Raw genomic sequence first — 27229 nt, forward strand, 5'->3', positions numbered from 1 at the left:
CTCTGTATTATCTGAATGTATTCAACAAAAATAGCCTTTTTAGAGAAATAATTCTTCTTAACAGCCTCTGGGACTAGTATTAACATTTTGAGAAATGTTGAGCTGAATTTCAAATTTTTTAATCCTTCTTGAATGCTCTATACCATCTTCCATGAGATACCTGTACCTTTTAAAATAAATACCCCTAAGCAAGTTGCAATGATAAAAGTCTCATAATTGCATGGTGGAAATATCTTAAAGCATTTTTGTTTTATCCAAGTATTCTTATATTCCAGCTTTACTAATACTAATTGAGTTTAATTCTTAGTGCTACTCATAAGCTGTAATATCATTTATTTAAGAGACTTACTCGTTCTTACAGGAAAGATGCTAATGCCCAGAACTTTCAACTCAAAACAGTTTCCTCCTCCTCTTTTTTTTTTTCCCCATGAGTAAGATCAGGCTTCATAATACTTGCTGTTTGCTAAGTCTATATAGACAATGGTACAGGTTGCAAAAGTTTCTTTTTGGTTAGTTTAACATTAAATAATATTGTTACTGGGTTTTTGGGTTTTCTTTTCACTAAACAAAGTATCTGAAATAATTCTTTTCAAATAACTTTTTCTTGTATTTTTAAGGTTAAACTTTCCAGTTTGAATTTAGATGATCATGCAAAGAAGAAACTCATTAAACTTGTGGGAGAGCGATACTGCAAGACTACAGATGTACTTACCATCAAAACAGACAGGTAAAGAAAAGTTCAGCGGATTGGTCATTGTGTTGCTTTTATTGGTCATTGTGTTGTTTTATTATGTTCCAGTCCTCTGGCAGTCCTTTCCTTAAGAAATGACATTGAAAATCGGGGTATACATAAACAATGAATTCTGGTACACTGAAAAGAAAACAATAAAAAAAAATTGGGGTAGCCTTTTACATCAACATACATTAACGTATTAGGTCAGTGAAGTTGTCCCATTCATGTGTTTATTTATTTATTATTTTTTAAAGATTTTATTTATTTATTTGACAGAGAGAGACACAGTGAGAGAGGGAACACAAGCAGGGGGAGTGGAAGAGGGAGAAGCAGGCTTCCCACCAAGCAGGGAGCCCGATGCAGGGCTCCATCCCACGACCCTGGGATCATGACCTGAGCGGAAGGCAGACACTTAACAACTGAGCCACCCAGCCACCTGCAATTCATGTGTTTAATATCTTCATACTAGTCTACTGTTGCTGTCCTCTTTATGGACATGGAGAGGCTTCCCTAACTGCCTAGTTAAATTATTATTGTTATTTTTCAGTCTTGATTCTAATATATCCATGTGTAGAAGACTCAGGGAAGATGTTTAGAAGAGAACAAAAGTGTGATTTGCTAGTGATTAAGGTTTAAACCGATTTTTACAAAGTCAAAGATCTTTTAGTTCAAAATTTAAATGATTAAATACGGAAATTTAATTTACCCAGGCAATTTTGTAATTAAGAGTTTTAGTGAATTTGCTTCATAAAAACAGTATTGAATTTACCTCATATGAATTTATAAATTATGTTATTTAAGGTGTAGAAGGGTTACTGGTATGTTTTTACAAAAGGGTTATTTTATTTCTGTTTCTGGAAGGCGGGGAAGGGTAGAAGGAAAGGGAGAGAGAGAATCTTAAAGCAGGCTCCATGCCCACCACGGAGCCTACCACGGGGCATGATCTTGTGACCCCAAGATCATGACCTGAGCAAAATCAAGAGTCAGACACTTAACTGAGTGAGCCCCCAGGTGCCCCAGGATTATTTTATTTTTATCTTACCATATTTGGCTGTTTTTGAATTATGTCAAAATACAAAGACCTACCTTTAGAGAAAAGCAAGTGGGCAGATATCTTCTCTCCCTTCCCATTCTAGTTTCAAAGCTCTTGGAGGAGTCAATATCAATTAAGTTTTGTGTCCTCCTTCTTAATGGTGAGAAGAAGTACTATGGCATATATAAATGAAGGCAGTAATGTGGGGGTGGAAAAAACTTGGGAATCCTGGTTTTAGAGTATTATTGTATGGGGGAAAATAGATTTGAAATATATTAGTAATATTCTTTTTTACTGTCTTTAGAAAATGTAAAATAAGGTTGAGTTTTTAGTTTGTGCAACTTAAAAAATTACTTTTAAAGTAATTTTTAAATATAACTTTTAAAGTTGCTTTTAAAATAACTTTTAAAGTTGCTCTTTGAAATTCTGTAAGTATTTGACAAAGTTTTTCCCTAAGTTTTCAAGTGTTGGGGGGTGTGTGTGTGTGTGTTTATGGTAGCAATTATTTAGAGAACTATTAAACCTAAATATATAGAATAAACAGAGTACCGTTAAAGTCACTTGTCATGTGATTTTTTTTTTTTAAGATTTTATTTATTTAATTGACAGAAAGAGGGGGAGCAGCAGGCAGAGGGAGAAGCAGGCTCCCCGCTGAGCAGAGTCCAACGTGGGGCTCCATCCCAGGACCCTGGGATCATGACCTGAGCCAAAGGCAGAGGTTTAACTTACTGAGCCACCCATGGGCTCCTGTCAAATGATGATTTTATTTTATATTTAAAGAAATTGGAATTAATGATTTCTAAAAGCTTAATTTGTTATCTCATATTTATATAGAAGTTTTATCTAATATTAGGTCATTAGTTCCATTTTAAATACAACAACTTCAATATAGCATTGAGTATATAGCTCATTTTTTAAAAACTTGGCTCTGGAGAAATCAAGAGGAACATTTTGATTAGCCTCTGTCTTTAGTCTATCTCTATTTTTAAAATGAACTCAGTAGATACACTCACACTGTCCAGCAGACTCTTAGCCCCAAGATTGTGAAGGGCACTTGGATTGGACACAGTCATATTAAAAATAGTGTAAAACTATTATCAGTTACAAATAACTCCATTAGTGATGAAAACAAAGAGAAATAAAAGGTAGGATATTCCCTGAATATAGAGAATACCTGAATATAAGTTATCCTTTGTATTTAGTGTTTGTATATTTTGCAAATTATTTTATGTACTGAATTTTTAAAATTTTGACTTCTTCTCTCTCTTTCTCTTACAGGTGCCCTTTAAAGAGACAGAATTATGATTATGCACTATATCTGCTAACAGTTTTATACCATGAGTCTTGGGTAAGTGATTGTGTGTGAATGTTTAATAATTTTGTCAGTATAATTTAGATGGTGTTAACATTTCAAAACAGTCTGTGACAAGTACTCAGTTGAGGATTTAATGAACCACTAAACTACAGATGAAATGTTATAAATAACTTCTACTGACATTGAAATTGAGGACCTTGAAATAGATTATGCAGTCCATCTCAGTTCCATCTTACAGAAATCAGATGACCAAGTACTAAATGCCTTTAAAATTCAGGGTTTATGTCTTTGGTTAGAAGATTTGAATTTTTTTTTCTTTTGTTTGACTTTGGCTGAAAGTTATCAAAGTTATAGAAGGGAGTTCATCTGTATAACTCGAGAATTTAGAATGCATCCTGCTGTTCAAATAAACTTCATAACAAAGCCCCAAAACTTTATAGAAAGGTATTTTAAATATTTATTAAAATTTTTAGTTAATACATAGCCTTTTGTGTGAACATTTCACTAGTTTACATTAGGGACAATTAAGGGCAATTATTTATTTAATTTTAGTATTAAAAATAGTCTTGTGTCTGGGTTTATTGAGGTTTAATACAGGCATACACATTTATTTATAAGGAAGTTTTTGCTTGAGCATCAACTTACTAATTTAAAGTTGGTATCTAATATGTTTGGGTAACTCAAAGTTTTAAATATTATTTTTAAAAATTAAAATAATTTTAAATATGCATAAATTAATTTTTTTGCGGCTTGCCTAACAGACATGGGACTCGGTAGTATTTTCTATTAGGAACATTTGAAGGAATGGAGATAGGAGAGTGTTACTCTCTTTAGATGTTTGAAGGACTTCATATTAAAGAAAGGTTAGATTTGTTTTTCATGACTTTTAGGTATACAACAAGGTAAAAGCAATAGAGAAACAGACTTTGTCACTGAGTACAAACTTTCTAAGAGAGTCCTCTAAAGATGGAGTGTGCTACTTTTAATTGGTAGAGAACGTTCCATCCGTTGGCTACTTAATGGGGATATGGTGGTGACAGGATCACTCTCTTTGGAGAGATAGTTGATTTAGATGCCCTTGGGAATCTCCTGCCATCCCTGAGATGTTGTAATTGAATAAACACATGGAACCATTCTCCAGACTGCTCACAGCATTCTCTTCATAATAACAGTAAAACTGTACCACAAGAGCTTAAGTGGAAAATAAAAAAAAAAGGAAATTTTGTTGCCAGGTTAGTAAAGAACAAAAAGTAGCTGGTAGCTTTTCTCTTCTTCTGAGGTGTTCTAATTATCATAATTCATCCGGATTTTCTAGTTCCCGGCTTTAGGAGCAACATCATAATAGCAGTTAATCTCTCTTTCCTGTCAGTTGATTTTATAAATGCCTTTGGCTTAATGTAATTAAGTTCTCTTTTGAACCAGCAACATGGCTGAATTAGCTACAGCTCTATGGCTGATCCTGAAAGAGTTAATACCAAACAATAAAAACTGACCAGTTTTGAGTCTCTTTTGCCAGCAGCCTGTAAAATGAATTTGCCCCAAAGGAAATGACAGGCATAAATAAATTCAGTGAAAGTTGACTTACTGGATTCTTTCTGTGGTTCCATGACATAGAATCCAAACAAGTTTGTATTCTGGATTCACACAAGTAGCCTTTGATCTTTAATGCTAATTACTTTGATGCCAGAATAAGTAGCCACATACATCTGTCCTAAACAGATACAATTAAAGAATTTCTGTATTAAACTTGGCTCTTAATCCTTTCTAAATAAGTACCATCAGTGAAGAAGCTTTAAGAGAATGCAGATGAGCCGTGAAATTTTGCAGAGTTGGTGGAACAGAATTTTTATTGAATCGAAGTTCTTTTTTCCTTCACTTTCCTTCCTTTCTGGAAGTCAGACTTGAAATTGATGTTACCAAACTGGTATTTAATCAAATATTTAGAGAACCCCCTTTTAATCCATTTCTTTATTTTTTAACTAGTTTCGGAGTATTTAATACCTAAAAGTAAGCTGCTCTTAATTTTCTGGCTTTTTAGCCTTTTTGTGGAGGTTATCTCTAAGTGTTGAGGGGAAAGTAGTTGATTTTATGTAGCACACAGTTCGGAAACTTCTATGAAAACGTGTTCATCTAGACTTGAGGATAAAGAAATTACTACTCTACGCTATTCAAACAGTTTAACTTGGGAAGTATCAAAGTAGATGTCGAAAAGCATAGATTTCACATACCATGGACTTCAAGCAGTGAGTTAAAGAATGGTTATGGCAGTGCTAGGAGGTGATAAGAGTCATGCTTTAGACCATTTATCCTTCCGCAGTTCAAAGAAGGAAAGAGAGTTGTAGAAATTTGTTTCAGTCTTTCAGTATGACAAGTTGTTAGCATAGGAGTGAATTAAGTTTTATCCTTTGGAACCTGATAGACCTGGATTTGAATTCCATTACTTCTTATGTAGCTTTGGCCGGCTAGTTGGCCTCCTAGGTTCACTTTTCTTCTAAGCGTTTTCGGGTAGAATTTGCATGAAATGTCTGGCAGGTAGCAGGCTCTCAGTAAATGGTGGCTATTAATATTATTGTTAATACTAAAAAGAAGAAAGATTTATCTTTGGATTTCAAATTCATTTATTCCCATTTAACTTGACAGAGACTTTATATAGGTAATCAGATCTGTGCCCTGTTGTATTTGAATTTTTAGAACAGGTATCCTGCTCGGCATTCTGACATGCAGATTATAACAAAACTTCCTAAATTTTGACTTTGTGCCATGATATTCTTTAAAGCTTCCACAAGTAATTTGGTTAAGAAATGATCAGATGAAACATTTTGTAAAATGATTTGCACAAGAGATAGACACTGGGGGAAGAAAAAAACCCTTACTTTATAGAGATCTGAAATCAAATTCCAAGGATTCTTGAATGATTTTGATATTTAATTACTAATAGTTCCTTTTTTAAATTTGAATTTTCAACTGTCTTATGTGGATTCCATGATAGTCTTATTGCCAGTCAAAAATACATCTAGCTTTGAACTAAATTGGTTCTGGAAAGTCACGTAACAGACTTCTGAGTCGGGTAATTTCACAGTTCATTTTTAAAGAGTTCATTTTTGAAGTAAAGAGTTCATGTTAAAGTAAGTTCAGGGGCAGTGGGGTGGCTCAGTTGGTTAAGTGTCTGTTTTCAGCTCAGGTCACGATCCCAGGATCCTGGGATTGAGCCCTATGTTAGGCTCCCTGCTCTGTGGGGATCCTGCTCCTCCCTTTCTCTCTATCTCAAATAATAAAATTTAAAAAAAAAAAAGCTCATTTTTAAAGTAGATCTTATCGCAGATATATCTGATGAAAATGAAGAGTCCTTTTGCAGCTCCATCATCACCATTTAATCTGTTTGGTCTGTGAGTTCCTTATGATGTGTGGAATACATGGAATGCATGTACATTTCCAGGTGATAGTAAAGAACTCTTGAATGATGTTTGTAATGTTGTGTACTCTTTCCTGTGTTCAGCAGTGATTTTGTCTTGTGTACCAGGTACAGTGCTAGGTATTGCTCAGACTATGAAAGTGAAAGAGCTCTGCCTTTAGGTACCTTTATTTCTGGAGAGAACCGGTAGTTATAATGTATTCTGTTTCACTCAGTAATGGAGGTAGGAACACGGTACTGTGAGAGCCACTGATGAGTATTAATTCTCCCTGGAGCCTTCATAAGAACTGGTGACTGCTTCTGGAAGATAAATAGGAAGATGCAGTAAAGCAGTGGGTGAAGGACTCTGGCCTTGTGGACGTAGAGAGCCCGCAGAAGTTGGGTGTGGCCGGGGTGTAAGGCTGATAGGGCAGAGGTAAGGAGTTGAGACGAGGAAAACAAGTCAGAGCCAGGTTGTGAATATGTTGTATGGCTTATTTACAGAGTGTAAAATTGTATCCAGAGGGCAAAATTGAGCCGAGGTAGCATTTTACTAGTTGTTTGAAAGGTACCCCTTTCACTTTTTTAATGTTTATGAAATAGTAAACCATCCGTATAGCAAATGTCAGGTGTGCTTTCATTAAAATGAACTGTTTATTGATTGATGGGTGCATGTTTACTGGTTGCCTATTACTTGCTTGGTGTTGTTGCATATGGGGATTAATATATAAGGAGGAAGACTTTGTCTTTTCCATTGAGGAACACTAGTAGAAACAAGGTTTAGTAGTAAATATTACAAAAGTTTTGTTGTATAGTTTACTATTTAATTTTTAATTTTTTCTACTTATAGTATATCTTTCAAGACTTCAGTTGATACCTGCTTTGAGCCTATTTTTTATGATATAATTGATGTATAATATTATATTTGTTTCAGGTGGTAAAGAGTAATGCTTCCATAACGTATATGTTATGAAATGATCACATTATGTCTAGTTAACATTCATCCACTCATCACTGCATATAGTTACGAATTTTTTTTCTTGTGATGAGAACTTTTGAAATTTACTCTTAGTAACTTTCAAATATACAGTACAGTATTATTAACTATAGTCACCATGGTGTACATGACATCCCCATGATTTGCTTTCTAACTGGAAGTTTGTACCTTTTAACCATCTTCACTCACTTTGCTCAACCCTAGCCTCTGGCAGCCACCAATTTGTTCTGTTTCTATGCGTTGAGGTTTTTTAGATTCCACACATAAATGAGATCATATGTTATATATCTTTCTCTGACTTTTTTTTTTACTTAGCTTAATGCTTCAGGGGCCATTCATGTTGTTACAGATGGCAGGAGTTTCTTTTTTATGGCTGAATAATAGTCCATAGTGTATATGTATATATGCTTGCATACATACACACTTAACTCTTTATCCATTTATCCATCAGTGGATGTGTAGATTGTTTCCATGTCTTGGCTATTGTAAATAATGTTGCAGTGAACTTGAGGGTGCAGGTATTTTTTCAGGTTAATGTTCCTTTTCTTTGGATGTATACCCAGAAGTGGAATTGCTTGATCTTATGATAGTTATATTTTTAATTTCTTGAGGAACTTCTGTACTGTTTTCCACAGTGGCTGTACCAATTTACATTCTCACCAACAGTGCACAGAGTTCTGTTTTCTCCATATCCTTATCAATACTTGTTATTTCTTGTCTTTTTGAGAATAACCATTGTAACAGGTGTGAAGTGTTCTTTCATTGTCTTTCATTGTCCTTTTGATTTGCATTTCACTGATGACTGATGTGGAACATCTTTTCATGTGTCTTTTAGGCCATCTGTATGTCTTTAGAAAAGTGGGTATTCAGATCTTCTCATTTTCAAATTGTTTTTCTGCTTGAGTTGTTATGAGTTCTTCATATATTTTGGATATTAATTCAACAGATGAATTTGAGCCTCTTATTCTTTGCGTAACTCCTACTTCACATAAATAGCAAGTTATATTGTCTCATCTATCTTGGTTAATAGGACCCTTGACCACAGACAGTTGTGCTATGTATGACTGGAAACAGTTGACTGTTTCCCATGTGTGTTTTTGTTATTCCATGTATGTTTTGTCTTTCTAACTAATCATAAGGTCCTCATTAGCATATATCCAACATTACTGTATTTTGTTCTTCATAGCATCTAGGTCAGTGCTATATAAGAACACTGAATGTTTAATAACAGTTGTCCATTCTTTTAGATTTCCATAGACTTTTTTTTTTTTAAGATTTTATTGATTTATTTGACAGGCAGAGATCACAAGTAGGCAGAGAAGCAGGCAGAGAGAGAGAGGAGGAAGCAGGCTCCCTGCGGAGCAGAGAGCCCAATGCAGGGCTTGATCCCAGGACCCTGGGATCATGACCTGAGCCGAAGGCAGAGGCTTTAACCCACTGAGCCACCCAGGTGCCCAATTTCTATAGCCTTTTGAAGTAGAAGTCTTCAAAAATAAGGTGACAAAGTATCAGACACTCTTTTTAGTAAAAATGTAGCATACTTATTAGATGTTAGCAGTAATTAGCTTACTGGTATAGATTAATGATCTATTGATAAAATTATTAATAATCAGCAATCATAATTGTGCCCAGTTTATAAGAAATATCTTTGCAACAGTTTGAGATACTTAATTTTCACAGATGTATGATTTATGTGTAGATTAGGTTTGCTTTTCATTTGATTATGTTTTCTCAAATACTTACAAAGTATTCTTAATTCTTTATTGTTTTGGAAGTTTTCCACAAACGTTTGCTTCTATGAGTTTATTTCCTGATGCTAATTTATATTTGACAATGTTAGTATCCTCTGTATTCTAGAAAAATAATGGCTGCTCTAACAGGGTACATCTCTTCAATGTGAAATGTATTTATGCACAAACTTCTATGTAATCTAATTATGCATAAACTAATATTACAGTGTTTATTAAAGAAAAAAATAACTAAATACATTAATTGGATTCCCATGATGAGTCTGAGCATTTGTAGTAGACCAGAACAATAAAGAGTGCTTACTTGCTACCTTTTCCTTGATTCCAGGCTAATAGCGCATCTGGCCTTTATTTAATTTATTTTTATTTTTATTATTGTTATTATTATTTTTAGAGAGGGAGCAGAGAGGAGAGAAAGAATCTTAAGCAGGCTCCAGATCCAGCACCAAGCCACATGTGGGGCTTGGTATCACAGTCCTGAGATCATGACCTGAGCCAAAATCAAGAATCCGACACTTAACTGACTGAGCCACCTAGGCTCCCCTCGGCTTTCGTTTTAAAAGAAATTTTTAGTCTTGCTCCAAGAGTCACCTGTGTCTCTTTCTTTTTTACCTCTGCTTTCCAAATGATCACCCTGGATAAAAATAAAAAGGAAACCAAAAAGGGGATGAGGAGTGAGAGAGGAGCTCCATTTTTTTTTTTTAAAGATTTTATTTATTTATTTGACAGAGAGAGATAGTGAGAGATAGAGCATGATGAGCAGGGGAGAGAGGGAGAAGCAGTCTCCCACTGAGCAGGGAGCCCCATGCCGGGCTCCATACCAGGACCCTGGGATCATGACTTGAGCCGAAGGCAGATGCTTATCTGATTGAGCTGCCCAGGTGCTCTGAGGAGCTCCATTTTTAAAAAGTGCTTTAAAATGGTGTCTTTTTTCTGAACACAATAGTGTTTAGTGTCTCCATCCATTTTAAATTAGTACTGACTTTGAAGATCAGGAATCAGATTTATCTGTTACAACCTCTTCATGATATAAATTGAGAAATCAAGAATTAGAGAGATACATACTTTTTCTCAAGGTTACAGTGTTTGTTAGCTGAGGGACTCGAGACTTGAACTACAGCTTCAAAGTTCATATTCTTCCCATGGTATCATATTTAGTGTTATTCAACTTTGACTTCCATTAAAACAGATTATGAAATAAGAGATGAAATCAAATCTGCACTTTAGCTTCTAGCTTACTGTGTTCTCAAACTGAACAATTGACACTTGAAAATTTATTTCCAGGGCGCCTGGGTGGCTCAGTTGGTTAAGCTTCTGGCTTCAGCTCAGGTTCTGATCCCAGTGTCCTGGGATGGAAAGCCCTCTATTAGGCTCCCTGCTCAGGGGGCAGCCTGCTTTTCCCTCTCCCTCGGCCTCTCCCCCTGCTTGTGCTCTCTCTCTCAAATAAATAATATCTTTTTAAAAAAAGAAAAAAGAAAGAAAATTTATCCCCCTAACCTGTTTTCAGCTAGGGGTTGCATTAGACTCACCTGAGAAGCTTTTTTTAAACTACAGATCCATGAACTCTACATAATTAAAATCTCTAGTGGTGAAACTCAGGAAGGTTTCATTTTAAAGTCTCCACAAGGGAGTCTGATGTAAGTTCTGATTGTGAATAATTTCCCCAATCTTTGAGTCTTCTTAATAAAGAAACTACACAGAAGGCTGGTATATCTTTTTTAAGATGGTTTTTGTATATGTATCTAGTATCAGTTGGTTGAGTGACTGCCTTCAGCTCAGGTCATGATCCTGGAGTCCCAGGATTGAGTCCCACATTGGGCTCCCAGCTCCGCAGGGAGACTGCTTCTCCCTCTGACTGTCTACCCTCTCATGCTCTCTCTTACTTGCTCTCTCTCTCAAATAAATAAATAAGATCGTTAAAAAAAAAAAGAATAAGGGCAGAAAAATTTGTCCGTGATACAGACTTCTTTGGCTTGATGTGTTAGGCAGTAGGCAGCTGTTCTATATTCTTGGATGATGGTACAATGAAGGTGACACTTCTCTTTGCTGTCAGGGAAAACATCATATTACATCCTTTAAAACTATTTTCTCTTCTTGTTCCCTACCGCTACCACCCTGAGTCTTCATCATCTTTTAACTATAATAGCCTTATTGATTTTCCCATCCCAGTTATCTTCTGGATTTCTGTTAAAGTAATTGTTTCTAAAAAGCAAATTATTGTATCATATTCCTTTATAAAGTCCTTCATTGAGTGGTTCCCTATTACCCAGGATAAACCTGTCTGTTCACAACAGTTTGCCACCTCATTACCAGTTCTCAGGAAATATAAGCTATGTATTCTGTATCTCAGCCGTAATGAACATAATGTATTCTTTTATAACTTTACACATGCTGTTCTTTCTGCTTATGATCCCTTTTTCAAATTGATCAGCTTTGCCGATTCATATGAATCTTTTAATATACTTCAGATGTAGCCTGTCCTAGAAGTTATCTGTGAATCCTTTCCCCCTCCTCCTGTTAGCATTCTTCTTATTGCTTCTATGGTAATTGTCCTTATTCATGTCTGACTGATTCTGTTAGACTGTGAGATTCCTGAGGGGAAGGACGTATCTTTCATTTATTGTTGTATTCCCAACCCCGAGTACAATGTCTGGCAAAACAGCATTCAGTAAATTTTTAAAAAACCAATCTGAATTAAATTGAGTTCCTTGACATATTCAGTTAAACATTTGGCCATGGTAACTGAAAGAATTGGCAGTAGTCTTTCTTTTTTTAGAAAATCTATTATGGATATTTACCTCTTCTTATTTTTTATGATTTTCAAATAACTTGAATTTTTTTCTAATGGTTAAACTGTTTTTTCCTCATGTAGCTCTCAATGCCTTACTTATAATCATGAGAAGTGGAATATTACTGTGATTCATGTTCTAAGCAAAGGGAGCTGTAAATAAGATGGTAGAAGGTGACACCTTTGTGAGTTCAGTGGAACAGCTATTTCTTTGCCTTCTGTTACATCAGAATACACTGACCAATGCATGGAATGCAGTGTTTTTCTTTGTATTAAATTTATGTTTACAAGAGGACAAAAAGGTGATCGATTCAATTAAATTATTCTTTTGTTCTTTATATTCTTTTTTACAGTGTCTCTGTGTTCCTTGGAATATGTTGTTCTACCACTAAAAATCAGTATGATTTGGCAAATTATTTAATGGGTCTGGGCTTCAGTTTTTGGTCTGTAAAGCAGATAGTAATAGTACTACCTCATAGGGTTGTTGTGGAAGTTAAGTATGTATGGTGCTGACATACGTAGTATGTATTCTTTTTTTTTTTTTTTTTAAAGATTTTATTTATTTATTTGACAGACAGAGGTCACAAGTAGGCAGAAAGGCAGGCAGAGAGAGAGAGGGAAGCAGGCTATCCGCCGAGCAGAGAGCCCGATGTGGGGCTCGATCCCAGGACCCTGGGATCATGACCCGAGCTGAAGGCAGAGGCTTTAACCCACTGAGCCACCCAGGCACCCCTGTAGTATGTATTCTAAAGTAAGTATTCTAATAGCTATACTCATCCCATGCTGCTTTCCTCACCTTGGCCTCCGTTCAGTTCCGTGAATACACTGAGCTCTTTGCTATCTCCAGGTCTTTGTGGATGCTCTTTTCTCTGCTGGAATTGCAGTCTTCCATTTGATTGGCTCCTATTCAACTCCAGGTTTCCTACTAGACTGGCAATTGCAGGACAGCACAGTGTGTGCCTGGCAGGGTAGTTGTGCAATAAATATTTATTGAGTTAATGAATAATTGAGGCATTTGTAGAAAGGAGAACAGATCGTGTGGAATGGAAGGTTGCTTCCTCTAGGGTTATAGTCAGTGCAGGTTCTCTCGTTGTAGGCAGGGAAGAAAAAAGAGAGCCCAGATATATGTATATGTATTATATACACACTCATACAAATTAAATGCTAAAATTATAAATGTTTAGTGGTTGAAGTATTAAAATAGGAGTCTATAGGTTAATCAAACTCTGCCTAAATGGTGATCAATTTAAGCTTAGTGGTATTTTTAATTGCCACCCAGTAATTTGAAGATGACATTATTTATACTTTAAAATTAATACATTGCAGCTACACTTCAAAAGAAGAAACTTTTGGGGCGCCTGGGTGGCTCAGTTGGTTAAGCATCTCCCTTCAGCTCAGGTCATGATCCCGGAGTCCTGGGATCAAGCCCTGCATTGGGTTCCCTGCTCAGCCAGGATTCTGCTTCTCCCCCTGCCCCTTACCCCACACATGCTCTCTATCTCTTTTGCTCTCTCTCTTGCTGTCTTTCAAATAAATAAATAAAATCTTTGGGGGTGCGGTGGAGAGAGACTGGTTGATGGGTACGTGAGAGTTTACATAGTGCTATTCTCTTTTGTATGTGTTTGAAATTTTTTGTAATAGACTCCTTTAAATTACAAAAACAAAGTGTATTTAGCCTCATAGAAAATGATTAACTTAGGGGTGCCTGGGTGGTTCAGTCGATTGTTTGTTAGACTCTTGATTTTTGGCTCAGGTCATGATCTCAGGGTCATAGGATTGAGCCCCCAGTTGGGCTCCATGCACAGCACTAAGTTGGCTTGTCCCTCTTCCTCTGCTCCTCCCCCTGCTAGCACGTGCCCTCTCTCTCTCAAAAAAGAAAGAAAGAATTAGAAAAAAAAAGAAAAGAAAATAATTAGCTTATAAATTGGATTTTGGTGGCTCAGTGGGTTAAAGCCTCTGCCTTCGGCTTAGGTCATGATCTCAGGGTCTTGGGATTGAGCCCTGCATCAGGCTCCTTGCTTGGCGGGGCGCCTACTTCTCTCTCTGCCTGCCTCTCTGCCTACTTATGATCTCTGTCTGTCAAATAAATAAATAAAATCTTTTTTTAAAATTGGATTTTGTTCCACTACATTATTATTGTATTTGAATAATAAGGAATTTTTTTTTTATTTTTTCTGTTTTTCTTTTTCATCAGCAGATGCCTAATACAAACAAGCATAGGTACCCTTTTTCTAAAATACTTGGATATGAAAACATTCATTTTTAGCCAGGGTACCTAGAGACATCCTGCTTCTCCCAGTACTGCCTAGCACATGGTAGGTTCTCAGGAAATGTTTTTTGAAAGAGTATGCAGGAGCAGTCACAGACCGAAAGGGAGCTTTGTCTGTTGAGCATTTTCCTTGCAATTTATTTGTTGACGAAATCTTGGGCTCTTGTTTGCTGTGGGCTTTCCCATCGTTTGAATTCTGCTGATCGTATCACCATTCTGTAATTTTTTAAGTTGGTAGCTGGATCTAGAGCTTCATCAGATTCTATTTTGACTTTTTTAAAACTACTGTGTTATTAGTATTGTGCTCTCCCATCAGGAAGTCTATGGTATCGGATTATTTTTGTGAAATTTAACACTATTAGTTCTTTAAGTTTGAAGTTATAGAAAAATTATGTTTTAGATGGTGAAAATTATTTAAGAAAATTGATCCAGACTAAATTTCCCAAGATTTGTTATTGCAAACTTAAAAAATAAGTTTTGATTTTTATTTGTATAAGACATTGTCTTACTCCATTTAGGTTGTTATAACACAATACCACAGACTGGTCTGTATATAAACAAAAGAAATTTGTTTCTTGTTTTTCTGAATGCTGAGATATCTAAGATCAAAGCATTGGCAGATTGGGTGTCTAGTGAGGGTTCACTTCCTGTTTCATAAACAGCTGTCATCTTGCTGTGTCCTCACATGGCAGAAGGGGCAAGGGCTTTCTCTGGAAGCTCTTTCATAAGGGTGTTAATCTCATTCATGAGGGCTCCACCTCATGACCTACGCATCTCCCAAAGACCCCACTTCCAATGCCACCACTTTGGGAATTCCATTCCAACAAGAATTGAGGGTGGGCAGTGGGGGGGGGGGAGACCCAAGCATTCAGTCTATAAGAAATATGTTAAGAGTTATCCTCCAAAGATTTGTTGGAACTTGTTAAGTAGAATCATTGGGAATCTTGGAGTTATGTCATAAAATATAAAAAGATTTCAGAATCTCATAGTTATAATCCCATAGTACAGATCTGATATATATAACAATGTAGTTTTGTGTTGGTCTGTTTTTGCATTCATTAATACTGACTTCTGTTCTATCTAGACTGTTATTAATCCCATCCAGTAATTTACTAATTTTAGATATTGTGTTTTTCAATTCCAGGTGTTCATTTAATTGCTTTTTCTTTATGGATACCAATTCTGTGTTGAAACTTTTCATTATTTAAGTCATATTGGTTATCTTTTCCTCTTTTTTCTTTAACATATTTTTTCTTAGTTACTATCCTTCTCTGCTAACTTCATTATCTGGATCATCTGGAGTTCTGCTATTGTTTGTTTCCCCTTGGTTATTAATTACATTTTTCTTCTTTTCAAATGTTTCAAATGCCTAGGAACTTTCTTGCATGCTAGACATTATGTATAAAAGACTCATAGATGCTCCAGCTGCTGTCATCCATCAGAATGAATTTCCTCTTTTTTTCTCTTAGGCAGAGAGGTTCAGGGATTTATCCTTTTAGTCCAGTCATGATTTAGCTACACCAGGGCTGGGCTGCAGTTTTTTAAAGATTTAGTCCAGCTCTTCCTTAGGCATAGCCTTCAAGGCTTTTGATTGGGAACTTGGTTAATCAACTTCTATATCTGCTGTAGAGTCATTTGTACTCTTCAGAAGTTTTGAGCTTAGCTTTGTAACCTCTGACCTTGAAGCAGAATCTGGCAGATGTTTTAAAAGGGTGATTGGGGTGGGGGACGCCTGAGTGGCTCAGTGGGTTAAAGCCTCTGCCTTCAGCTCAGATCATGATCCCAGGGTCCTAGGATCAAGCCCCAATTCAGGCTCTCTGCTCAGCAGGGAGTCTGCTTCCCCTTCTCTCTCTCTGCCTGCCTCTCTGCCTACTTGTGATCTCTCTCTGTCAAATAAATAAGTAAAATCTTAAAAAAAAAAAAAAAAGAGTGATTGGTTGTGCATTTAAAACACACTTCCTCCTTCTAATGTGACTTTGTCTCCTAAACACTCTGAGATTATGGGGGATTTTACTGTGCTTTTTAGAGGTGTGATTCTGATTCCCCAACTTCTCCATAAGTAACCCCAAAACTAAAACCAGTCATGTTTGGGATTCTTCAGTTCCAGTCTGTTTTATAGAGCCCTGTGTAACAGCTCAAATTTCACGTATTTCTCTTTACCTAAGTAGAATCCTGCATGTACCAAGTGCCAGTCTTGTACAGAATTGGAAAATGCCCTCAGGAAAGAAAATGGTTAAGGATTTTCAGAAGGATCCTCCTCACATCCTTGCAGCCTGGAATTCACATTCATCTAGTCATTACTGATTCTGTAACTCTCTGATATCTTTTTTTTTTTTTTTTAAGATTGTAAAATTTATTTTAGAGAAAGAGTGAGAGCGGGGGAGGGGCAGAAGGAGAGGGATTCCCAAGTAGACTCCCTGCTGAGGAGGAAGCCCTACTGGGGGCTCCATCCCAGGACCCTAAGATCATGACCTGAGTTGAAATCAAGAATTGGGTGTTTAACTGACTGAGTCACCCAGGTGCCCCAAGGATTTTATATTTATACCTCTCAGAAATGAAAAATATTCTAACGTGACAAGTATTATGGACAGTATTACTGCTTTTATATCATTGACAAAGATTAAGATGTTTTAGAATAGCTTCCTAATATATCATTTATAGAACAGCATCTCTTTTAGTTAGTTATGTTCTCTCTCACTGACAAGCTTTATTTGGTTGATACTCATCTGTGAAAACTTATACATTAATGACTAGAAAAGATTTCCCTCAAAAAGTAAATCTATTGATAATAATTAGCTTTTGCTTTTCCTGCATGAAAAACAGAGACATTCTAAAGATGTTGTAAAGATATTTTCTTACATTTAACACAGGACTTCAAAAAAGTAAATTTCTTTTTCTTGACAAGAATACTATTTTGTGTGCATGTGTGTGTGTCTGTGTTTTCTAATCTACATCTGATTAGACATAAAATGCCTATATCCAAAGGAGACTACAGGAAAACTGGAGAAAACTTAGTAAGAATAGGCAATTAACTGGGAAAATTTAATCAGCAATAGCATTTATCAAGAAGACATGAAGTTACAAGAATCACGAAAAACATTACCTTTATATCAGGGATAAGAAATAAAGACCTCTTGTTTCTTTAACTATTTTATATAAACATTATAAAAATAATGATACAATTTTGTGAGTGGGAATAATTGCAGAACATTCAAACAATTTGGTATGTGTTTATATTTACACTGAAAGTTTCTATTTATTTTTTGATGGGGGTAGTGATGCCCTTGACATAGAAACACATTTTGTAGGTAGGCTAACAAGGATTTGAATCCCACTCTCTTTCATTCATCTTAATAAGCTATGTTGTTTTTAGTAGCAACATTTATTTGGTGTTTACTCTGAGCCAGTTGCTCTAAGTACATGGATATTCCTTACCTATTTTATTTTATTTTATTTTTATTCCTTACCTCTTTTAATTCACCAGAACAGCCCTTGGAATCACTTCTTCTGTAACACAAGTCTGTCACAGTAGTAAGTGAGGAAGCTAGGATGTAAACTGAGTTCCGTAACACACCAAAGCCCATATTAAATATTGTGTCATACCACCTCCCTGTGCTATCCTGAGCAAATCACACACATACACACCCTAACTCTTGAACCCCCGAAGCTTTGGAAATTGCTAGTTTTTTCATAACTTATTTGGTGGTGAAATGAGACTTGAATGGATGAAAAGCATTTATAGCCTTTGTTTATCCCATTTATTGTGACTGCATACACGTTGCTGCAAAAATGGTGATGTATTTGATTTAGGGTGTCCTGTGGTCGATCTCTGGAAATGTTAACAAAATATATGGTGTATGCACTGTATTAATTTTCTAAAATGTAAAAAATTGTGAAATCTGAAACATTCCCAGGTGGCTGTGGTCCCTATTTAACTTCCATAATACTTAATTTTCTTTCTGTAGAGATGTTAACATCAAACCCAGTAGGTTTTAATAAGAATTATATGAAATAATTAATGTATGTAGGCATTTAAGGTCCGTGGCTTATAAGTATTTAATTTACTGGTATTGTTACTATCATTATCTTGGAATTTATATTCAACTGTGCAGAGTTTGGATCCTAAAGTTATTAGAATTGTTGAAAACATGAGTTTTGTTTAGCTTGCAGCTGAAGCCTAACACTGCTTTGTGTCTGTGTAGTATTAGTAGGAAACTATGCCTTCTACACATTGTAGTCACTTTCACTTACCACTGGCTATTTAACACAGTATGATTTTCTTCTGTAAATGTTTGTTATCCCTTAGTGCAGTATTTCCTAACCTTTTTTGTGTCGCTGCACACAGAGTAAAGTCTTTACTGAGATCAGTGAAGGAAGAGGGTGCTTGTGCTCCGCTGCTCCAGGCTCACCTGGCCTCCTGAGGGCCGAGGGAATCAATAGCATGGCACACCTGTAACGCTTTGACAAAGCAGCCTAGAATTGTGTACACCAAACGTAAGCGGAAGATAAATGAAATGATGGAGATTACAGTGAATTTACTTTTGTTACCTCTTTAAGTATCTATTTCAGAGTAGGTGAAAAAATCCACATAAACCTAGGTGAAAGTTATAATTTTTTAAATTGTTCATCTCTTAATTGCTTCTCTTAATTGTCTTCTAGCAGTCAAGAATGAAGTAGATTAGGATTTTTTTTAAAAAGTATGAGGTAGATTGTTTTACGTAGTGCTTTATATAATTTATTTGTTGGAATCTTAAGGATACTCATTTGTAAGTTAGAATTATGTAGAAACTATGACACTGTTTCAGCATTTAAAGCACTTCTAAAAGTAGATAGGAGCAAAGGTACATTTAATTTAGGGCATTTGTTTTTTTTAAGGGGCTGACATTTATTTCTTCCCCAAATATTACAGTAAAAAGTAGGTAGGGTAGGATGATTTTGTCAGTTTTCTTTTTAATGTAAAATTCAGAGTTTGGCTGTTAGAACTTATTTGCAACAGGCTTGTATGCACAGGATACAAGAAGTTGTTTCACATTATTCACCCACCCCGCCCCTTTGCCAAGCCTATGGGGTGAATCACAGCCACATTAAAAAAGGAGTATAGAGTTAATTCTCAACCAGATAGTATGTTTCTAGAACGTTAGTTGATATGTTTTCCTCAGCCATAAATTCAGGATAGGGAGGTGGGGCAAACAGTATATAGGGAGTTGTGAGTATAGCCCCTCTGGCTAAGGAATTTGAGGGTCAGGGAAACACTCCACATCCTATTGGTTTATCTTGAAGGAAAGGTTATTTAGTTTGAAGGATTTAAACAGGATTTCTTTTTCTTGTGGTTCTTTGTGGTGGAGGAGACTCTTTCCTGGCCTTCAGTTAACCCAAATGGGGTTAGCTGAGTCCATGGCATATCCAGGGGCCTATTTGCAGTTGGTGGGGCTCCTCTTTACCCTTTGAGGGATGCATTTCCTGTGCTTTTTCTCTTTTATTTTTTTGTTTTTAAAGATTTTTTTAAAATTGTATTTATTTGACAGAGATCATAGGCAGAGAGGCAGACAGAGAGAGAGAGAGAGAGAGAGGAAGAAGCAGGCTCCCTGCTGAGCAGAGAGCCTGATGCCCCAGGACCCTGAGGTCACGACCTGAGCCGAAGGCAGAGGCTTTAACCCACTGAGCCACCCAGGCGCCCCTCTTGTACTTTTTCTCTTTTCGTGGACTCTAATAGTGAGGTTGGGGACAGGAGGGAGGCAGAAGTGGAATCCATCTCCTTGGTACTCTCTTAATTCTGAACAGACTTGGAGCTCTGTCTGCTCAAGTTGGGGTCTTTTTCAAGAGGAGTTTTCAAAGATAAAATATTTTTGACAGCCTTACAAATCTGTCTTTCTTTTAATACTTCAGAAATGTTATAATTTGTGGGGTTTACCACCTTCAAAAGTTTTAAGAATATTGGGTGATTCTATAATAGCATATAGCTCAGAATATGTTCTGTGTTAGTTTGGAAAGAATGTGGCTGGCATTCAGCACTTCATTGAACCAGGGCTTATTATTTATCAGCTGCGTTCCTTGATTTTTCACAGAATGTTACATCTTCATCTAAATCATAAATCTGAATTATATTGCTATAAAACCTAACAGTGTTCCCTAAGATAGCATAGTAGTAACTTTTGTAAGAAAAAACATGTTAGTGGGGAGCCTGGGTGGCTCAGTTGTTAAGCATCTGCCTTCAGCTCAGGTCATGATCCCAGAGTCCTGGGATTGAGCCCCGTATCGGGCTCCCTGCTCCGAGGGAAGCCTGCTTTTCCCTCTCCCGCTCCCCCCTGCTTCTGTTCCCTCTCTCACTGTGTCTCTCTCTGTCAAATAAATAAATAAAACCTTAAAAAAAAAAAGAAAAGAAAGAAAGAAAAGAGAAAACAAGTAGTAACAAAAATTATTTCCCTTAGAGGAACAGAAAATAAAGATAATAACAAAATAAAATTCCAGAATATATGAAGTCATTAGGACTAAAAATCATATATTACACATGTATTTTATATTTTTTATTTTATTGTAATGATTGGTATTCCTTGTCATCCCCACAGGCATGTTACAAAGATAAATACAGTCTTTTCTCAACTCGTTATTATTAACCTCAGAAATGTGAAGTGTTGATGTGTTAAGAGTTTAAGGATTAGAAAGCTGCAAAAAATGAGTTTTCTGTATCTTTTGGGAAATAGTGTTGCTTTGTGAGTGGAATTTGCAAGCCAGATAAATTCTGTAGAATTAGTGAGTGGTAATGGAGTAGTCACATCATAGAGTGTGGGGTCCTGAAACAGTTGGTGCAGGTGGATAGCAGTGCTGTAGGGGAGGGAAATCAAAGTTCACATACAAAGTATCCACAGGGACTCTCCACATTTTGCAGATTCTCTTTCCCTAAAACAAAAACAAAACTTTGTTTTTAGATCGTATTTCTCAGATTTCAGAACTCATTTTTTCCTTTCAGAAAACTGAAGAATGGGAGAAAGATAAGACTGAAGCAGACATGGAAGAGTATGTATGGAACAATAGCTCCTCTGAAAAAAATATTCTGGAAACACTTCTCCAAATGAAAGCCGCTGAGAAAAATCTGGAAGTAAATAAAGAAGAGCTCCTTGCTACGAAAGAAGTTGAAGAGTACAAAAAGTCTGTTGTTAGTCTTAAGAATGAAGGGGACAATGAAAATACCCTTTCTCAGTACAAAGAATCAGTGAAGAAACTATTAAATCTAATGTGATTTATTTAGAAAAATCTCCTTGATTTAATTTTATGATAGATCTGTAATCATTCTCACTTTATATAAATTTGAAAATGCTAAAAAAAACCATTGTTACACATTTCAGATTTTTTTATTAGTTTCAGAGGTAGAGTTTAGTGATTCATCAGTTGCATATAACATACCCAATGCTCATTCCATCAGTTTCCCTCCTTAATGCCCATCCCCCACTTACCTCATCACCCCACCCATCTCCCCTTCAGCAACCCTCAGTGTGTTTCCTAGAGTTCAGTGTCTCTTACAGTTTGCCTTCCTGTCAATTTTCATCTTATTTTATTTTTCCTTACCTGCTCCTGTGTTCATCTCTTTTATTTCTTAAATTCCACATATGAATGAAATCATACGGTATTTGTCTTTCTCTGACTTATTTTGCTTAGCATAATATTCTAATTCCATCCACATTGTTGAAAATGATAAGATTTAATTATTTTTGAATAAAAATACTACTGTGTATATATACCTCATCTTTATCCATTCATTTTGTCAGTGGACATCTGGACGCTTTCCATATTTTGGCTGTGGTGGACGTTGCTGCTATAAACATTGGGGTGAGATGCCCTTTTGGATCACTGCGTTTATATCTTTGGGGTAAATACCCAGTAATGCAGTTGCTGGTTCATAGGGTTGCTCTGTTTTCAACTTTCTGAGGAACCTCCAAACTGTTTTCCAGAGCGGCTGCACCAGTTTGCATTCCTACTAACAGTGTAAAAGGGTTCCCCTTTCTCCACATCTTCACCAACATCTGTTGTTCCTGACTTGTTAATTTTAGCCATTTTGACTGGTGTGAGGTGGTATCTCATTATGGTTTTGATTTGTATTTCCCTGATGCTGTGTCTGCTAGCCATTTGTATGTCTTCTTTGGGGTAATGTCTGTTGGCATCTTTTGCCCATTTCTTGACTGGATTTTTTGCTTTTGGGGTGTTGAGTTTAATAAGTTTCTTTATAGATTTTGGATACTGGCCCTTTATCTGATAAGCCGTTTGCAAATATATTCTCCCATTACATAGGTTGCCTTTTAGTTTTGTCAGCTGTTTGCTGTGCAAAACCTTTTTATCTTGATGAAGTCTCAATAGTACATTTTTGCTTTTGTTTCCCTTGTCTTTGGAGACATATCTAGCAAGAAGTTGTTGCAGCTGAGGTCAGGTTGCTGCCTATATTTTCTTCTAGGATTTTGACAGATTTCTATCTCACGTTTAGGTCTTTCATCCATTTTGAGTCCATTTTTGTGATGGTGTAAGGAAATGGTCCAGTTTCATTCTTCTGCATGTGGCTGTCTAATTTTCTCAGCACCATTTGTTGAAGAGACTGTCTTCTTTCCATTGGACATTCTTTCCTACTTTGTTGAAGATTAGTTGACCATAGAGTTGAGGGTCCATATCTGCTCTCTATTCTGTTCCATTGATCTATGTGTCTGTTTTTGTGCCAGTACCATGCTGTCTTGCTGATTACAGCTTTGTAATAGAGCTTGAAGTCCAGAATTGTGATGCCTCCAGCTTTGGTTTAATTTTTTCAGAATTACTTGGGTATTCAGGGTCTTTTCTGGCTTTACACAAATTTTAGAATTGTTTGTTCCAGCTTTGTGAAATATCTTGATGGTATTTTGATAGGGATTACATTGGATGTGTAGATTGCTGTAGGTAGCATCGACATTTTAACAATATGTGTTCTTCCAATCCATGAGCATGGAACGTTTTTCCATTTCTTTGTGTCTTCCTCAATTTCTTTCTTAAGTGCTCTATCGTTTTTAGAGTAGAGATCTTTTACCTCTTTGGTTAGGCTTTTTCCTAGGTATCTTCCAGGTTTTGGTGCAATTATAAATGGGATCAATTCCTTGATTTATCTTTCCTTAGCTTCATTGTTAGTATATAGAAATGTAACTACCTTCTGTGCATTTATTTTGTATCCTGCAACTTTGCTGGATTCCTCTATCAGTTCTAGTAGTTTTGGGGTAGAGTCTTTTGGGTTTTCTACATAGAATATTATGCCTGTGAAGAGTGCGAGTTCGACTTCTTCCTTGCTTGTTCAGATGCCTTTTTTTCTTTATGTTGTCTGGTTGCTGAAGCTAGGACTTCTAGTGCTGTGTTGAACAATAGTGGTGAGAGTGGACATCCCTGCCGTATTCCTGACCTTAGGGGAAAAGCTCTCGGTTTTTCCACGTTGAGGATGATACTCACTGTCGGTTTTTCATATATGGCCTTTGTGATACTGGGGTATGTTTCCTCTATCCATGCACTGCAGAGAGTTTTTATCAAAAAAGGATGCTATACTTTGTCAAATGCTTTTTCTGAATCTATGGAGACGATCATATGGTCCTTGTCCTTTTATTAATGTGATTTATGATGTTTATTGATTTGTGGATATTGAACCACCCTTGCAGCCCAGGAATAAATCCCACGTGGCTGTAGTGAATAATCCTTTTAATGTACTGTTGGATTCTATTGGCTAGTATTTTGGTGAGAATTTTTGCATCCATTTTTATCAGGGATGTAGGTCTATAGTTCTCCTTTTTGGTGGGGTCTTTGTCTAATTTGGGGTTTGAGGTGCTGCTGGCCCTATAGAATGAGTTGGGAAGTTTCCCTTCCATTTCTATTTTTGAAACAGTTTCAGAAGAATGGGTATTAATTCTTCTTTAAATGTTTGGTAGAATTCCCCTGGAAGCCATCCAGCCTTGTGCTCTTGTGTTTTGGGAGATTTTTGATTACTGATTGAATTTCTGTGCTGGTTATGGGTCTATTCAGGTTTTCTGTTCTTCCTGTTCCAGTTTTGGTAGTTTACATGTTCCTAGCACCCATTTTTTTTCCAGATTGCTTGATTTGTTGGCGAACAATTGCTCATAATATTCTCTTATAATTGTTTGTATTTTTTCAGTGTTGGTTGTGATCTCTCCGTTTTCATTCATGATTCTATTTATTTGGGTCCTTCTCTTTTTGATTAGTCTGGCTAGAGGTTTATCGATCTTTTTTTATTTTTCTTAAAAGATTTTATATATTTATTTGACAGAGAGAGACAGCGAGAGAGGGAATACAAGCAGGGGACATGAGAGAGGGAGAAGCAGGCTCTCCACTGAGCAGGAAACCCAATGCCGGGTTCAGTCCCACGACCCTGGGATCATGACCTTAGCCAAAGGCAGACGGCTAACGACTGAGCCACCCAGGCACTGAGGTTTATCGATCTTACTAATTCAAAGTACCAGCTCCTAGTTTTGTTGATCTGTTCTACTGTTGTTGTGTTTTTTTTGTTTGTTTTTTTTTAATGTCTATTTCATTGATTTCTGCTCTACTCTATTTCTCTTTTCCTGCTAGATTTAGGCTTTATTTACTGGTCTTTTCCCAGCTCCTTTAGGTCTAAGGTTAGGTTGTGTATTTGGGACTTCTCTTGCTTCTTTCTTTCTTTCTTTCTTTCTTTCTTTCTTTTTAAAGATTTTATTTATTTATTTGACAGAGAGAGAGAGAGAGATCACAAGTAGGCAGAGAGGCAGGCAGAGAGAGGGGGAAGCAGACTCCCCACTGAGCAGACAGCCCGATGTGGGGCTCGATCCCAGGACCCTGGGATCATGACCCAAGCCGAAGGCAGAGGCTTTAACCCACTGAGCCACCCAGGCACCCTACTTCTCTTGTTTCTTGAGAAAGGCTTGTGTTGCTATATACTTCCCTCTTAGGACCACCTTTGCTGTATCCCAAAGGTTCTGAACTATCCTGTTTTCACATTTGTTTCCATGTATATTTTGAGTTCTTCTCTAATTTCCTGATTGATTCTTTAGTAAGGTGCTCTTTAACCAACATGTATTTGTGTTCCTTCCAATTTTTCTCTTGTGATTGAGTTCAGGTTTTAAAGCATGGTGGTCTAAATATATGCATGGTATGATCTCAGTCTTTCTGTACCAGTTGAGACCTGATTTTTGATGCAGTATGTGATCTATTCTGGAGAATGTTCCATGTACACTTAAGAAGAATGTGTATTCTGTTACTTTAGATGAAATGCTCTAAATATATCTCTTAAGTCCATCTGGTCTGGTGTGTCATTCAAAGCCCTTGTTTCCTTTTTCATCTGCTTAGATGATCTGTCCATTGCAGTGAGTGGGGTGTTGAGGTCCCCAACTATTATTGTATTATTATCAGTGCGTTTCTTTAATTTTATTAATTGGTTTGTATAATTGGCTGCTCCCAAGTTAAGGGTGTAAATATTTACAGTTGTTAGATCTTCTTGTTGGGTAGACCCTTTTATTATGATATTGTGTCCTTTTTCATCTCTTATTACAGTCTTTGATTTAAAAAGTCTAGTTTGATATGAGGATGGCTACTCCAGCTTTCTTTTGATGTTCATTAGCATGATAAATTGTTCTTCACCCCCTCATGCTCAATCTGGAGGTATCTTTGGGTCTAAAATGAGTCTCTTATAGACAGCATATCAATGGGTCTTGTTTTTTATAAACTCTGATATCCTGTGTCTTTTGATTGGAACATTTAGTCCATTTACATTCAAAGTAATTACATACGAAGTTGTACCATTGTATTTTCAGTAAAGTCACTGTTTCTGTAGATTGTCACTGTTCCTTTTTGCTGTTTGTTACTTTTGGGTTCTCTTCCCTCAAAGGATCTCCTTTAATATTTCTTACAGGGCTAGTGTAGTAATCAAAAATTCCTTTAGTTTTTGTCTAATCTGGAAACTCTTTATCTCTCCTTCTATTCTGAATGACAGCCTTGCTGGATAAAGTATTCTTGGTTGCATATTTTTCTCATTTGGTACCCTGAATATATCATGCCAGTCCTTACTGGCCTTCCAGGTCTCTGTGGGCAAGTCTGCTGTCAGCTTTATGTTTCTACCATTGTAGGTTATGGACCTCTTGTCCTAAGCTGCTTTCAGGTTTTTCTCTTTATCTGAAATTTGCAAGCTTCATTATTGTATGTCCAAACACAACTCCAAACTGAGAGTAAGGGGCTAGAGAATGATTTATCATTACTTCAATCTTTTTATTGATTTTGAGGGGGTGTCTCTGTCCCTCCTGGATTGAATGCCTATTTCCTTCTCCAGATTAGGGAAGTTCCCAGCTGTAATTTGTTCAAATAAACATTCTGCCCCCCTCCTTCCCCTTCATCTTCTGGGACCCCTATTATATGGATATTATTTTGCTTTATGGAATCACTGATTTCTAGAAGTCTTCCTTCATGATTAAGTAGTTGTCTCTCTTCAGCTTACTTATTTTCCATTATTTTGTCTTCTATATTACTGACTCTTCTCTGCCTCATTTATTGTCACTTTTAGAGCCTCCATTTTTTACCGCATCTCAGTAATAGCATTTTTAATTTTGGCATGATTGTATTTTAGTTCTTTTATTTCTACAGTAAGAGATTCTCTAGTATCTTGAATGCTTTTTTCAAGCCCAGCTTGTATCTTTATAATCATTGTTTTAAGTTCTAGTTCAGACATCTTACTTATATCCATATTGATTAACTCCTGTTCTTTCTTTTGTGATTAAGTTTCTCCATCTTGTTATTATGTCCAGAAGAGAAGAAAGAGAGAGTAAAGACGACAATATTTCTAAAAAGTGGCCACTTTTCTCTTTGTAGCATTGCAGCATTTCTTTTATCAGATCTCTGGTTGAAAATGCAAGTGTTCAGAATGATTTGATAACAATCTAGCTGAATTCCAAGGATAAGACAAACGTAGGGTCCTTACTAC

At 36.4% G+C, this 27229-nt stretch overlaps 1 protein-coding gene across 2 annotated transcripts in view; it reads left to right on the forward strand.

Moving 5' to 3' along the window:
• LOC111159946 (mitochondrial ribosomal protein S35) overlaps nt 1–21631 on the forward strand; it is a 45002-nt gene extending 23371 nt beyond the window's left edge. For both annotated transcript variants that reach the window (XM_022522644.1, XM_022522646.1), the window contains exons 6-8: nt 618–727; nt 3045–3114; nt 21242–21631. In XM_022522644.1, the coding sequence (XP_022378352.1) occupies nt 618–727; nt 3045–3114; nt 21242–21511 (450 nt within the window). In that variant the 3' untranslated portion in view covers nt 21512–21631. The remainder of the gene's footprint in view (nt 1–617; nt 728–3044; nt 3115–21241) is intronic.
• The last annotated feature ends 5598 nt before the right edge of the window (nt 21632–27229 follow it).

This window comes from Enhydra lutris, unplaced genomic scaffold (assembly GCF_002288905.1).
Source record: "Enhydra lutris kenyoni isolate GAN:26980312 unplaced genomic scaffold, ASM228890v2 scaffoldscaffold72, whole genome shotgun sequence".
Lineage (NCBI taxonomy): Eukaryota > Metazoa > Chordata > Mammalia > Carnivora > Mustelidae > Enhydra > Enhydra lutris.